The sequence below is a fragment of the Tiliqua scincoides genome, chromosome 4 (assembly GCF_035046505.1).
Source record: "Tiliqua scincoides isolate rTilSci1 chromosome 4, rTilSci1.hap2, whole genome shotgun sequence".
NCBI classification, from domain to species: Eukaryota; Metazoa; Chordata; class Lepidosauria; order Squamata; family Scincidae; genus Tiliqua; species Tiliqua scincoides.
The window spans coordinates 173853910-173868369 of NC_089824.1; the positions used below are offsets into that span (position 1 = coordinate 173853910).

Below are 14460 nucleotides of genomic sequence, written 5' to 3' on the forward strand. Positions count from 1 at the left end.
TCTCTCTCTCTCTCTCTCCAGTGGATAGTTTTATTTTTTATAAAGAATTTTTGTAAACAGTTTTCATAAAACAAATATTAAGACTTTCAGATGTCTAAGGCTGAAGTTTCACAGGACAAGAACCCCTTTTCCATTTGCTCTCTGCACACACCAGCAGAAGAGTTGGAATTCAACACCATAAATGCAGAATTAACTATGCTGCTATAAATCTGGGTCCGCCCAGGGTCCCTTTTTGGGAGAAGGGCAGGATAAAAATAAAGTTTTATTATTATTATTTTATTATTATTATCTGGAGGGGAGACCACAGGGCTAATCTTTTGTAACAGGAAGCCTCACCTACCAAAGCCAATTTAGCATTCTCATCCCAATTATTTTCCCACTGAGCTTCTTGGCCCCCTCAGGAACTTCTATGCCAAAAAGAAGTTCCTGCTGCAAGACTTGAGTACCAAAAAGGTTACTTATTATCTCCCCACATTCTAATCTCCACTCTTTTCCCTTTGTTCAGAACTACTATATTTTCAATCCTTCCGGCAACTGCCCTCATTATTTGACAGATAAGCCTCATTATTTGGGGCTTCTCATCTCTGCCCTGCCAGCTCTCCTGGCAAGAGATGGCTTCCCTGATACCATCCCTTTATCACTAAGTTCAAAAAACATGCCACTTCCCACCCCATTGATTCAGTCTTCCAAAAGTTCCTAGCCACACCAGCCAGATCTCAAGAATCTTCAGCCAAGTCAAAATGGTCAATGAAATCCTTCAACTTGCATTCGTAGTAGTTCCCAAACCTCCTCAGGGTGGCCTGTAGTGCTGCTTCCATTGCTTCCGTCATGCAGGGCTGTGTCTCCAGCAGCATGGTAGCTACTGCTGCAAAGTTGAGGAGAACCTGCTGGTATGCCTGTAGGGAAGAAAAAAAAGGCTATGTTAGGCACACAGACAACATCCAAGGACACATTCCAAAATACCACATTTCTCTCTATATACTAGCTGTGAGCAGACACTGTGTTGGTTATTAGTCTTAGCAACAGGCAAAGTACAAGAAGCAGGTAAGTGATAAATGCATCACCAAACAAATGCTGTCAAGATAGGTGCCGTTTCAAGCACAACTTTAATGCCAAAGCAGAATGGGTTTTCCATTGGTCACAGCTTTCTATCTTAAATTGCATGACATGCTCAAGATCACAAACCACCCGTCATATTTATGAGGGTGGTTAAAGAGGGACAGAGGTGGACTTGTCACATAATTTCAATATACAGTCAGCTTTCATCTTATGTGCAACAGACTCGTGCAAATTCAAGTATTCCGCCTGCTATTTGAATGTTTATACTCAGAGCATGCCTTGAAACAGGAGAATGGAGCTGCTGTTCCCTCAGTCTCCATGTGTCTCTCTCATACTGTGCCTTTAATTCTCAGTTGTTGGGCTTAAGGGAGTTTCAACTATAGGTGATTTTGGTTTTCGCACTGTCTTTGAAACACAGTCCTTGTGTAAGACATGGGGCCACTGTACCTTCATGAGTGGTGAGGATTCCTATCTATTGTAGTGATGACAACGACTGGGAAACCAGAGGATAGTAATTATATTTACAGAGACTTCCTCTTCAAAGGCCTATACCCTAATCAGTTCAAGGACATTCTTGTTCCAAATGTTCCTCCCACTTCAATTTCAGCAATTATAGCCAGCCTTTTGCATGTTCCCATTCTCAGGAATGTCTTTTCTAACCTCACATGAACTCTAAAATGGAAGGAAAAACAGCAAAATATTCTCGTGCAACACCCTAAACTAGATTGAAAATATGCCTGTACTGTTTCCTATAGGTTATTACTATCCCGTGTTGTGAACAAATGGGTGGAATATCTGGCTGCTGTTTCCATACTCTTGTATCCTTATTTCTTCAATTATAGGTCTAATTCTTTCAACATCCATGGGACCCCTTAGCTGTCTCCCTATACAGGGCCAGAGACATACCACAAACATACAGCACTAAAGGCCCAATCTTATGGAGTGTGCACCAGCTCACTGCCAGCACGCACTGTCGCAAACATGCTGTAAGGTGCATTTGTGGGCCCTAGCACTGGTGGAGCACCAGAGCTCCGCTGCTCAGCAGTTGCACAGACTGCTGAGCAGTAGGTAGGGGTGGGGGGAACTGGAGGGAGGAGGCATTCCGGGGGGAGGGAAGGAGACGGGATCGGTGGAGCTTTGCTCCACTGAATCCAGAGCCACTGTGTTGGACCGGCCGCTCAACATGGAGGCTCTTCATTCTATGCCGACCTTTGGGTCGCCGTAGAATCGACCAGGGGAAGGGGACAAAAGTCCCCTTCTCCAGAGGAGGTGGCGGCGGCTGCCTACAGCATGCAGGATACAGTGGCAGTCATTTTCGGCATCGTTGCAGCCCCGCACACTGGGCAGCTCAGGATTGGGCTGTAAATTTGTGCATCATGCACTTGCCTTCAGATATTTATACTGCTCTATTCCTCCAATATTTTGCTATTCCCTATGTTGTCAAGAGGAAGGAATAAAGGAACACTGCTTCTCATCTTCATTTCAGAGCAGGAGAAAAATATCTTTTTTAAACTGGAGTGCCCTCCTCTGTCCACTAGTCTCAGTTTGGTTATGGTTACCTGATGACAGATGAAGACTGACTGACTCAGTTCTGAAGCACGCAGGTGGGACTAAACCCTTCAAAAATGTAGCCTGGTGTCTTGCAATAACTAAGCCCAGATCGCAAGGTTTTTCTTGTCATCTTATTTAAGAAGTTAGGAAAATAGGAAGCTGCTTTATACTGAATCAGATTATTGGGGCATCTAGACTGGCAGCAGCTCTGTGGGGCTGCAGACAGAAATCCCCCCCCCGCCCTACCTGAAGATATTCAGGATTGAACCTGGGATCTTCTGCATGCAAAGGGCTTGCTCTACATTGAGCTACAACCCCTCATATTGTTATACAAGTCTATGATGCAAAATGAAGACAATCTTTCTGTGGTTAAGACTTTTTTATTTGGGAGGAAATAAAGCAGGAAACATATACTTTACACTGCTTTTATGTGTCCACCTTTCAACAACAGTATGAATACCCCTAGGAAGCAGCAGTACAAAAGGATCCAGAGATTCCCTCCCGCCACCTGCTTTAATGAGTAGAAATGGTAGAAAGGAATAGGAGGAGATTGTAATGTACCATAAAAGGAATGATGATTGAAAGCTGAACAAAAGGAAAATGAGGAGTAGGTATAATATTTGGATGTGTGTAATTTGACATTTGTTTGCTCAGTCAAGGACAACAACAGTTACCAGAAATATGATTGTGAAGGCAAAGGGGCATTCAGGTTGGGTCACCCTGGGTTTCAGGATGTTTGTCCTGCCTGCTTATGCACTCCACACTTGCCATAAATGAATTGGTTCTTGATTAAGATGACATTCCTCACCTTTTCAAAATGTGGCTATTGTTCCTCTGAAGAAAAAGGAACCTCTTTTTTCCTGACCTTCAAAAAGCCCTTTATATCATTCTCAGAAAACAGCATTACATTATCATAAGGCATCACCATAGCATCTTTGCCAATGGCTGCTGCCTCTTTTGAATGTTTTTTTTAAATATTGTGAGCCCTTTGGGAAAAGGAAACCATTTATTTAGATATGTAAACCGCTTTGTGAATCATTTTTGTTGAAAATATACTTTATTAATCATCCAATTCCAGAACTCCACTTATTCTATACACAGATAGTCTAGCACTATTGGGGAGCTTTGCTTTTTTCTTTACCTGCTCAATCTCTTCCTTCCTTGCCAGTATGGCTGTAGTACGGTCACTGGGAGTCCATGATTGGGCAGACGAACCAATTTCATCTCTAGTATGCTGGCAAGGAAAGTCTGGGTCCTCACTGCCAGCTGTCACCTGGATCTATAAGAGAGTTCCCAATGGGATGGGGGGAGGAGTTAACTTGGCCTAAGAGTATGCAAGGATTGCAATTTTGCTCTGCATCTTGCACAAGAAGAATGAGGACACTAATTATTCACCTTATAACAAAATCAAATTAAATGATCTTTCTGACCTTAGTGAGACCACAGGCAGTTCTAAAGTAAAACAGAAGTGGTAACTTTTCAGGAGCAGTGAGTAAAATCCAGGTATCACATTAATTACCACATAGTGCTTCATTAAGCCATGTACTTGAATGGATCATGGAAACAGTCCTATAATCCTTTGCATACACACTTGGCCCTACAGCAAGCAACTTCTGTATCAGGTAGAAAGATCTTAGAGATTGACAAAATGCATCTAAATGGGAAAAGGAAGGCTAAAGAAAGGGAAGAAACTCTCACTATCGTGGAGTGTGGATAGGCCAACTTCAAGATCAAAATACTTCTTCCTACCAGCTCAGATCCTTTTCTTCTCACAGGCTGTAAGTTTCCTGTAGCTTTTGGTGGGGTGGCTGCTTTATCAGCTGAAGACAAGTTGTCATGACTTTCAAGGGCTCGGGCCTCCTTAGCTTTCTTCTTGATCTGCAGGTATTCAGGAACAAAAAAAACAAAAAAATAATTGGTTGTGTATATCTGCAGCCAAAACTGGATTCTTTACAAATTAGTCCAGCAGGATGCAAAACAATTCATGAACTACACAATCCTTTACTGCAGGGGTACCCAAACTCTCTGGCGGGGGGGTGGGGGTGGACATAATCTCTTAGACACTGTGTTGGGGGCCGGAAAAGAAATAATTTAAATTTCAAATCTGAATAAATCTATATAAATGAATATATTAGAGGTGGAACTTACATGAATGAATGAAGGTTTTGCAATAGCTCAAGGCCTATAAAAGGCCATGCACAAAGCAAGGTTGACCTTTCCTTCGCTGCCGCTGCTGCATCACACATGTGAAAGAGCAAGCAGCGGAGGGAGCCCTCGTCCCACAGCTCATGGGAGAGGTCAAACAGTTGGCTGTGATGCTGAAAGCAGTTGCTTCAGGCCCACATTGGCTCCAGCAAGTGTCCGGCCAGCGTGGAAGGCCAGAGACTCATTGGAGACCGGGGACACCCTGCAGGCCGCATTGGGAGTCCCCAAGGGCTGCAAGTGACCCCAAGGCTGGGGTTTGGGCACCCCTGCTTTACTGTGTACCAGTCCTAAGCTCCTTGAAGGATGAGACAAAAATGCAACTATCAGTACAAAAGTATTTGCTTCCTGGTTGATTGTGTCCTAGTCAAATATGTGCTGTTCATTGGCTTCCCTGGACATTGGCTTCCCTTTTTTTTTTTTTTTTGCATGCATCCTGGTTATCTGCATCGCACTGTAACTGGGCAACAAATCCCTTGTTATATATCCTAAGCCTCTTATCCCAGCCCCAACCCTACCTTTGCGTTTTAAAAAGAAAAAAGTACATATATTGGGAAATAAATTTCTGGGATGTAATAACACAGATGCAAATGTCCAATACCGGGATGCATTTGACCAGGACACAGTTGCCTAGGATGCAATCATCCTGTCACTATAAAATCCTTGCAATACACAATATATATAATCCAATATAAAAACTATATTGCTCTAATTGCCTATCACAAATGCTGCTGATGAAAAAATGTGGGAAACAAAATGGTATTTGATGAGTGGAAAAGCAAGATAGCGAAATAGTTAGACTTTGCCCAGGAAGCTCAAATCCCTATGCAGCCACAAATGTCACTGGGTACCTTGAGCCAATCACTCTCCCTTAGCCTAGCCTAACTTAAGAGTTGTTGAGAAGCTAAAAACAGTATAACTCATATCCATATAAAACATCCTGAGCTCACTGGAGGAAGGGTGAGGAGATACATGTGTGACCAAGAGTGGTGGAGGAGAACCTCAAACTGCATCAACGCTCCCTAAATGGTCCTGTCCCTAAAAAGAACAAAATTCAATAATTTTATGATTTATGTCCAGAACTCCTTCAGCAGACACAAAGGATATTGATTTTGTTGCCAGTAGAGGTACCCCTGCCCAAAATTCCAGTATCATTACTAGTTTCCAAAACAAATGGCTGAATCCTTTTTTAAGAAACAAGAGGGAAGTTGAGTGTTGGTGGGCAGATCTGTGAAGTCCTTGGAATACATGTAGAGTGTGCATAGGTATAAAAGTATTCCTAGCTACAGTTTTTAGGAACAGTCACTCTTTCTGTTGCTGAACCAGAATGGGAGAGGCATGAAGTGTCTTACAGATTTTTCTTAAAATAACCCACGGGACAGATAGCATTTAGAAAGTCTCATTTGTCAAAAGACAAACACTCGCCCACTCCTTCCCCACAAAAATGCAAGAACTTGTCAACTTACATATAGTGGTACACATAGTACCACAAAGGGGAAAAAGGCAGGCACAATACCTTTCAGCCACATAAAATTATTGCTAGAAAGATAAATGCCAAACTCAAAAGCTCCACAAAGAATACCTGGACTGCAGTTATCTTTTTTCTTTCCTCTCTGGCACCATTACCCAGAGCCTACCTCCCATCAAGCACTTAAAACCATTTCACTGGATTGACCAGGATGACATACACCCAGAATGAAGCCACATCATACATTCTCACTTTCAGGGAAACCACTAGAAATGAATGCCCTTTTCCACCTACCTTGAGTGGCTTTGTTGTTTTCCCTGAAGTTGTTCTCATCTTTTCAGTTACTTCAGAGCGTATTAATTTTTTCTTCTTTTTCCCCTGTAAATTGGTTGTTAGTTTATAGGGCAAGAAGAAGGAGAGAGAGGAAAAAAAAAAGGAGGGTGGGGGAAGTTGCATCCAGGTCCTAAAAGAATGTTCTGAAAAAAACCCACAACAAAGACTTTGTATGGCAAATGGCACGCCCTTGAAAAAATGGGACTACATCAGTCCAACAGCAGTTATTGCCCAGGTTCTCCTGTAGATTGAATTTTCCAACAGTAACAAAGATGGATTGTAATGTTGGCCCTAGAACTGTGAATGCTCAGAAACGTATTTCTTTTAGCAAAAAAATCAAATATCACTTATACAGAAATAATCCCACTGCAAGGCTATGCACATCTTCTCTGATAAACCAAAGACATGTTAACAGTTTGAGCCCATGCCTGTTTCTGGGAAGCAAACACATTATGACCATCTCCTCTTACCGCTGTGGGGCTCTCCATAGAGTAGGGATGTGGCACTCTGTAAGATTTGTTCCTTCCTGCAAAACAGAGTAAGAGGAGTCAGGCAGCTTGTGGCTGTGTGGATGAGGTGGAAAGTCAACCCTCTCCTTACTGAGGAGGTGGGTTTAAGCATAAGAGTACAAATGGTGATTGTATTTAACAATCCCAGTAATACAAACATTAAACAAAGGGATGAAATTACACAGGCCTGAAATAATGGGCAGAACATCCTTTCATGCAGACTTTTGACCAAAACCTCTAGTCTAGTGTGGGTGTGGGCAAACCTTGACCCTTGGGCCATTTGCAGACCCCCAATCCAGCCGCAGAGAGTCTGGCCCATCGGAGACTGTTGGAGCCCGCGCCGGCCTGCAACTGCTAGTCTTGACCACCAGATGCGAGCTGAGTTAGAGCAAGGCCTTTTATAGTCTCTATGTGTTTTCTGCTTTTCCCTGGACATTATTTTAACACACACACCCATTGCTTCTAAATAACTTATGTCTCCATGTGTTTCTGGGTTGGCCTGGCTTGGTCTGCATGTTTTCACTGTGCAAGAGGTGTGTGGCAAGCAGTCCATAGTTCTCATGTGGTTCTACATGCGTATTACAAATAAGCTCAGTAAAATTCATTCATTCATATAAGTTCCATCTCTACAGTACTCATTTATGTAAATTTATTTAAATTTGAAATGCAAATTCCTTCCCACCCCTGACAGTGTCAGAGAGATAATGTGGCCCTCCTGCCAAAGTGTTTGACCTCTAGCCTATTCCAGAACACTCCTAACATTCACCTAATAAATTTACACAAGGCCCTGGTGTCAGCCAGGAATCTGGACCTGCATTCCTTTCTGTCACTGTGGAGCTTGCTTCCGTATAATTTAGCATGTCAAGCAAAGAGCATTACTTGGGTCAGAAAAGTTTGGTTTATGTCTGACAGGATGCCCCCAGGATTGTCATCTTGTGGTAAGAGGTTCCGGTCCAAACAGTTTAGCCTATTTCCTTCAACTGGAACACAAAGACTTAGGCCTAAATCCTAACCAACTTTCCCACACTGATCCAGCTGTGCCAATGGGGCATGTGCTGCATTCTGTGGTAGGGGGACAGTCACGGAAGCCTCAAGATAAGGGAATGTTTGTTCCCTTACCTTGGAGCTGCATTGCCCTTACCCCAGTGCTGGAAAGTTGGTTAGGACTGTGCCCTTATATCCTCAACTGCATTTGATACATAACATGAAGCTTATGGGGAAAAAAAACAACAACAAACCTTTGGGGGAATGGTGGTGATGCACTTTATGAGCTGAATACAAGGAAGGGAAATCTCTCTCTTGGCACCTCTCATGGGCTGGTTTCCTGAAATATTTAGAGTGGCAAAGACAGCAAGAATCGTTGCCAAAATTGTCTTCTCTCCTACTGTGAAAAGAAGCACACAGTACACTTGAGCAGCAACACTTATCTGGATTCAATGCAGTATCAATTAAGTGCACAGGGCACGAGCTGTTAAGAGCCTGACACAGGGGTTATCTACATTTCAGATGTATATTGTTTTTGCTCCTTCACAGTCAAAACAATTCTAGAAAATGTAATTTCATGAAGAGATGGGGTGGAGGGCTAAGGCTCTCTAACAAAAAGTTTGCAACACTCTGGCAAAATTAATTCCCGAGATTCATTGAGGGAAAGCCAAAAAGCTAAACTAGCTTAAGACCAAATTTAGGTCTGTGGTTCAGATGAAGCCATAGGTTAAGCCTGACACTAACTCAGAATATTCCCAGCACTTGCCACCTTGAATCTATCCATCTTCCCATTTTGCTACACAAGTCTCAATTTTCTAGGGCTCATTTCTTAATCCTTCCTACCCACAAGCACTGCACTGCAAAGAAGGCACAGGTTTATACTAGCTAACTCACTCTTCTTGCTTCTCCATGCCTTGCACCATCACCATTTGACCTGATCCAAGCACTACTCAATTGGTAAAACATAACAATAGCTACCGAGATGATCCCCACAAGTCCCTGAAACGGCAGCAGACTTGTCTTGGTGGGGATTGTGGTGAGCCCCCGTCTCGTCTTGGTGATGATCGCAGTGGACTCCGGCATCGTCGTGGTGGGGATTGTGGTGAGGATCGCTGTGGACTCCAGCCTGGTTGTGGTGGGGATTGTGGTGGACCCCAATCTCCTTGTTGGGGGGATTGTGGTGTGGATTGCAGCGGACTCCAGCCTAGTCGCAGTGGGGATCGTGGCGGACTCCTCCCTCGTCGCAGCGGGGATCGTGGCGGACTCCTCCCTCGACGTGACAAGGATCGTGGAGGACTCCTACCTCGACGTGACAGGGATCGTGGAGGACTCCTACCTCGATGTGGTGGGGTTCGTGGAGGACTCCTATCTCGTCGTGGTGGGGTCTTACCTCGTCGCGGTGGACTCCTACCACATCGCAGTGCACTTTGAACACGCAACTCCTTTGGGGCCCTATTAGTGTTAGAATGCCTTGAATCACTGCCGTAGCGATGCTTTGTTGAACATGAACAGCCATCAAACACTCTTCTGGTATCAGCTTTTTTATCATAAGCGACATGAGTACATAGTGGCACCTGGCAAGAGAGGTGAGCAATCAAATGGGACACATGGACACTTAGTCTCTTGAAAAGGGGTGGCAAACCTTTCAACTTTAGGGCTCTTGGACCTTTAACAATTGTGTAGAGAATTTCAGCAGGTGCAGCTTGTCATCTGTGAGATAAGCTGCACTTGCTAAAATTCCCTCGTACTGAATTGTTAAAGGTCCAGGAGCCCTAAAGTCTTTCAACTTTCAGTTGGTCACCCCTGCTCTAGAACATTCAACAAGACCTTCAAGGGGAAGTCCAAAGTTAATGAGATACACCTACACCTTTCCTAACGTGGACAGGACTTTGCTTCAAGGACTCCCTATTGCCTGAGTGACTGTCTTCCACTTATCTACATCCCTGTGACAGTTGTTCCCCCCCCCCCCAAACATATTTTCCTTATCTCACTTGAGGTTTTCCAGTTTAAGTTTCTCATTCTTTCCTTATAAAGCCCAATGAGGCCTTCTATTTACTATCAATCCTGTCTATTGACAAAAGCCATGACCATCTGCCCACTCTCCCGTTTCTTTATACAAACTCCAATTAACTTCCTTTACACAGCATATTTTCCTCTTCTTGCTCCTTTCCTGGCAGCTCTCTTCTCTGCATGCTATTTTCTTCCAATACTCATTTCTTCTTCTCCTTCCCTAACAGTTTTCACAATCCGTTACAACCAACTTACCAAGTCTCTGTCAGCCTTTCTGTCACACTTGTCAGCTTTGTCCACACACCGAGGTGGCTCCTGATAATCTTCCGGTGCCCATCCTCTGAGGTGCTCAGCATGTAGAGAAGGAGTTTCCCAAAAGTCAGTCTGAAGGGATGAATTGTATCAGAGAGGAATGAGGGCAGCAATGAAGCAAGCACACAGCAATGAGCAATATGCTCCTGGCTGGATCAAGGAGCTTCTGAATTACCATCATGCTTAATACCCTTCACAGAGAAAGGGACCAGAGGGCAGTAGCAGGTGCAACAGGCCCAGAAGATTTAAAAAGCAGCTATAGCTCCTGAGGGATGGGGAACAAAAAGGAAATTATAGTGGACCCCTGTTTTACGATGGGTTCACCATAAGATCAAATCACATTACAATAGACCTCCTACTTGCTTTGCAGGTAGGGCCTTGTCAATCAAAGAGGACTTTATATTCTCTTTCAGGGGTAGACTTCACCCAAGTGTGGTCCTGCTTGCTTTCCAGCAACAGTGTTCAACAAATCCTCTGGGTGGATTCCCTTCTTCCCTTTCCTTTCTCTGTTCTTAGTTGTTGGGAAAGAGAGGAGTACAATTCAGTTTTTCCCCATGGTTTATTTTCTCCCTCTTCAGCTCAATTTGCTGGGCACACTTATTCTTTAAGATGGGGGGAGAGAAACACTTCAGGCATGGATAACCCTATCACCACCACCTCCATCCTTCATCCTGTCACTGCTGACTATCTTGGCCCCTGTGCTGCCCGGGAGCAGGACTGCAGAATACCGTCCCCTCCAGCTGAATGCGACCCCACACTGGAGGGGCCTTCTGAGGGATGGAGGAGGCAGTGTGTGGTCTCCTTGGGTCCTCACAAGTCCTCTGGAAAGCCTCAAACGCCACTTCCTGTTTACATATCCTTGACTCCCCCCCCCCCCATGCCAGTAGCTGTCATGGCAGGGACTTCCATTACTGCAACAAAACACCACCACCCAAATTCCTTCCTTATGACAGGGACTTCCAATACAAATTTCAGGCCGGCCACAACTGCAGGATTTCAAATGAGTCTTTTGAGGGCTGCAGATACTAATGGATAGTAATCTGTGCTCTGAGTCATGATACCAGCCAGAAAGGAACAACCAAACTGGCCTATGCAATCCATATTTTCCTCCTTCAACTGGGGATAGCAAGTCCTCACAGTCCAATTTTTGATGGAAGGAAGGAAAGGAAGTTGGAAGGACCTGCAAACAGTTGGAAAATGTTCCCCATGCTCAAGCCCAGAGAAAGCCATTCCAACAAAAAGAAAAGGCTCTTCCTTTCTGTTTCTCTTCTCTTTCACTATTCAGAGACGCATTCTTAAGAAGAGCCAGCAGGTGGCACCCCTGATTCATAGGAAGTAGCAAGAGAACTGCTTTTAGCTCTCCAGTGCTATTCAACCTCTTTCATCTCACAGCACACTGAGAAGGTGCAAAAACTGCCACGGCACAGCATCAGTTGTGTTTTTTTTTTTGACAACTGACAAGGCACACCGCACTGCTGGACAGGCGCTTACATCCCCTATGGCCTGACTAATATACAACCCTCCTCCAAACTCCCACAGTACACCTGTAGAACGTTCACAGTACACAAATGTGCCGTGGGATAGTAGTTGGAAACCGCTGCTCTACAATCTCAGAACAAGATGCCTCACTTGGTCATGTGTGTCCTCAACTATTGAGCATTATTGATTGAATGAATATTACTCAGCATAAACTGCTATGTAAGGGAGCATGATTGAAAATGTAAAGGCAGGCAGTGAGCAATCCAAATCAGGATAATAGGTTTTTACCATGCCATAGCAGGATACTTTCTCCCTCAGTGGAGGTGGGTAACACAAAATGTTCCTTTGAGAACCATGAGGTTTTTGCCTCCTTAGCTGATAGAGGATCTCCTGCCCCACTCAGGGTTCTTCCAGTACATGCTGACCTTGTGCATTGGAACCAGGCTAAGGGAGTGAGCTCCCACGTTCTGCAGTTTACTTTGTTCTTATGGGTATGGTTATCCCAGGACATATTTTACCTTTTTATTTTATATTAATTTTTTAAAAACTTTAAAAACCCTTTCCCATCAGTTTATTATTCTACTATTTTCTTAACAGAAATAACAGTTCTTGAAGTAACAGTAATAACAGTTGTTTCTCTTTTTCAATGTCTTAGGTTGCAATCCTATATACATACATACATATAAGCCCCACTGAACTTAAAAGAGCTTACTTCTGAGTAGACATGCATAGGAGTGTCCTGTCGATGCTGCATTTTTATTCATTCAGAGACATAATTCCTACACTGGGACTGCCCACAACTGGGTTGACTCTAATCCTGAAGGAGGATATAAAGCTATCAGTGATTGACAGTGTCCTACCTGCAAAGCAAGCGGTAGAGTACCCTACAGGAGGAGGAGGAGGTGGTGGAAAAACCTTAATGGCAAATCATAAGTGCTTTTCCACGCTAATTATTCCTTCAGGATTTGCCACTCATGACACCAGGAACTAAGAGGTTATGATCCTAAGAACATTTATTTGGGAGCAAGACCCATTAGACCCTATTCACTTCTGGTCAAACTCAGATAGGACTTCACTATAAATCTCTATAAACATGAATGGATTCAGGATTCAAAAAGTTAACCCCACTATGCCCTCAAGGAACCAAGATGCATGAGGCTCCCTCATTTTTACCGAGGGAGTTTCTTTTCCTCTCACTAGCACGGGCACAGAATGAACATTGCTGGTTGTAGTCAGAAAGCCGGAGGACCCACTAGCCAGAGGTTTGACAGAGGTTTGATTATGATCTCCATCCTCATGATTGTCTGCCATTTGGGTCTGCAGAGATTTCAAAGGGAAAAATCAGAGTTAGAATATTCTAGGAAGTATGATCGGTTAATGGTACACAAATGAATGGCCTGCACAACCATTGCCTCATTTCTAAGATGGTCCAATCCCTTTTGCATATTGTCTTCCACAAACTCTTTCCTCTCAATTATTCTTGATCCTTCCTCTGCAAGCGGCTGCTTTTTTGCTCCAGGGGAAGTGTATGGCTGAAACACATCGAGGGGAAGCCAACAGTGATGCAGTGCTGGGCAGGTAACACAAGGCTTGCCAAACCATCAGCAGATCAGAGTGTGACTCAGTTATAACAATGTCCACCACTCAGAAGGCAACTGCTGGAGCCTTCTGCAGGACCAGCACCCTGGGCTGGTCTCATTGGTCAATGCTGATGACCAGAGGAGTAGATTAGGGTATACTAGAGTATGAACAGGAATGAGGGAATACAATTAAAATCAAGAAGATGCCCCAGTTCTCAGAAAATGCTGTACCCCAAAGTGTTCACTTCAACTGCACATGACAACAAAGGTCTCAATGGCAAATAGGAACATAATTACTGACAAAGTTTTTTTGGGGGGCGGGGGTAGCTGTTTTTGCAGTGGGCTTTTGGTACCAAGGGCATCCTGTTATTGAAGAGAATGGTCACATCCAAGTCAACAGCAGTGAAAAGGCATCATGTCAGAATTCCACCAAGTGCAACTGTGTGCCTAAGATTATTGCTGCAAGGCATTCACAAACACAGCATTTCATGCAGTTTGCTGATGTGCAAAAAGATCAAGAGAAAAGGAAAACAATGGTTCCTGCTGTTTAACATAAGCTAATGTAACAGTCTCTGCAAATAATTATTTTGTGTGTCTGGCAGGGCCGGCTTTATGGTAATTTGATAGATTTCACCAAGTTGGGCCATGTTCCTAAGGGGGTGTAGGAGAAATCAATAAATGGTCAAAACACATACTGAGGGAATGATACACCAGTGCTACACCAGGAGATCATTGGTTGAGAGATTATTTCCAGACAGCACAATGCCAAGCCACCAGAAGAGATGCTGCCTGGACAGAGGAAGCACTTGCAGAGCCTGCAAAGGCAGCACACGTGTCCCGCCCAGCTCCATAGCCTGTCCCTTCTGCTTCCACTCAGCCCTGTCAGCTGGAAGGTTTGCGTACACACACATGGACTGCACATGCGCTCAGTGTGATTTACTTTCTAAAGCAGCACTATCGCTTGCTCTGCACA

The 14460-nt window shown here is 44.0% G+C and overlaps 1 protein-coding gene across 1 annotated transcript in view; it reads right to left on the minus strand.

The window, feature by feature from the left end:
- Positions 1 to 716: 716 nt before the first annotated feature.
- Positions 717 to 14460, minus strand: part of LOC136648534 (uncharacterized) — an 82873-nt gene continuing 69129 nt past the window's right edge. Inside the window, exons 14-22 of the mRNA XM_066624650.1 lie at positions 13081 to 13224; positions 10372 to 10500; positions 9085 to 9680; positions 8361 to 8506; positions 7084 to 7139; positions 6575 to 6658; positions 4360 to 4488; positions 3752 to 3889; positions 717 to 896 (exon numbers count right to left, since the gene is read on the minus strand). Of these exons, the coding sequence (XP_066480747.1) occupies positions 717 to 896; positions 3752 to 3889; positions 4360 to 4488; positions 6575 to 6658; positions 7084 to 7139; positions 8361 to 8506; positions 9085 to 9680; positions 10372 to 10500; positions 13081 to 13224 (1602 nt within the window). The remainder of the gene's footprint in view (positions 897 to 3751; positions 3890 to 4359; positions 4489 to 6574; positions 6659 to 7083; positions 7140 to 8360; positions 8507 to 9084; positions 9681 to 10371; positions 10501 to 13080; positions 13225 to 14460) is intronic.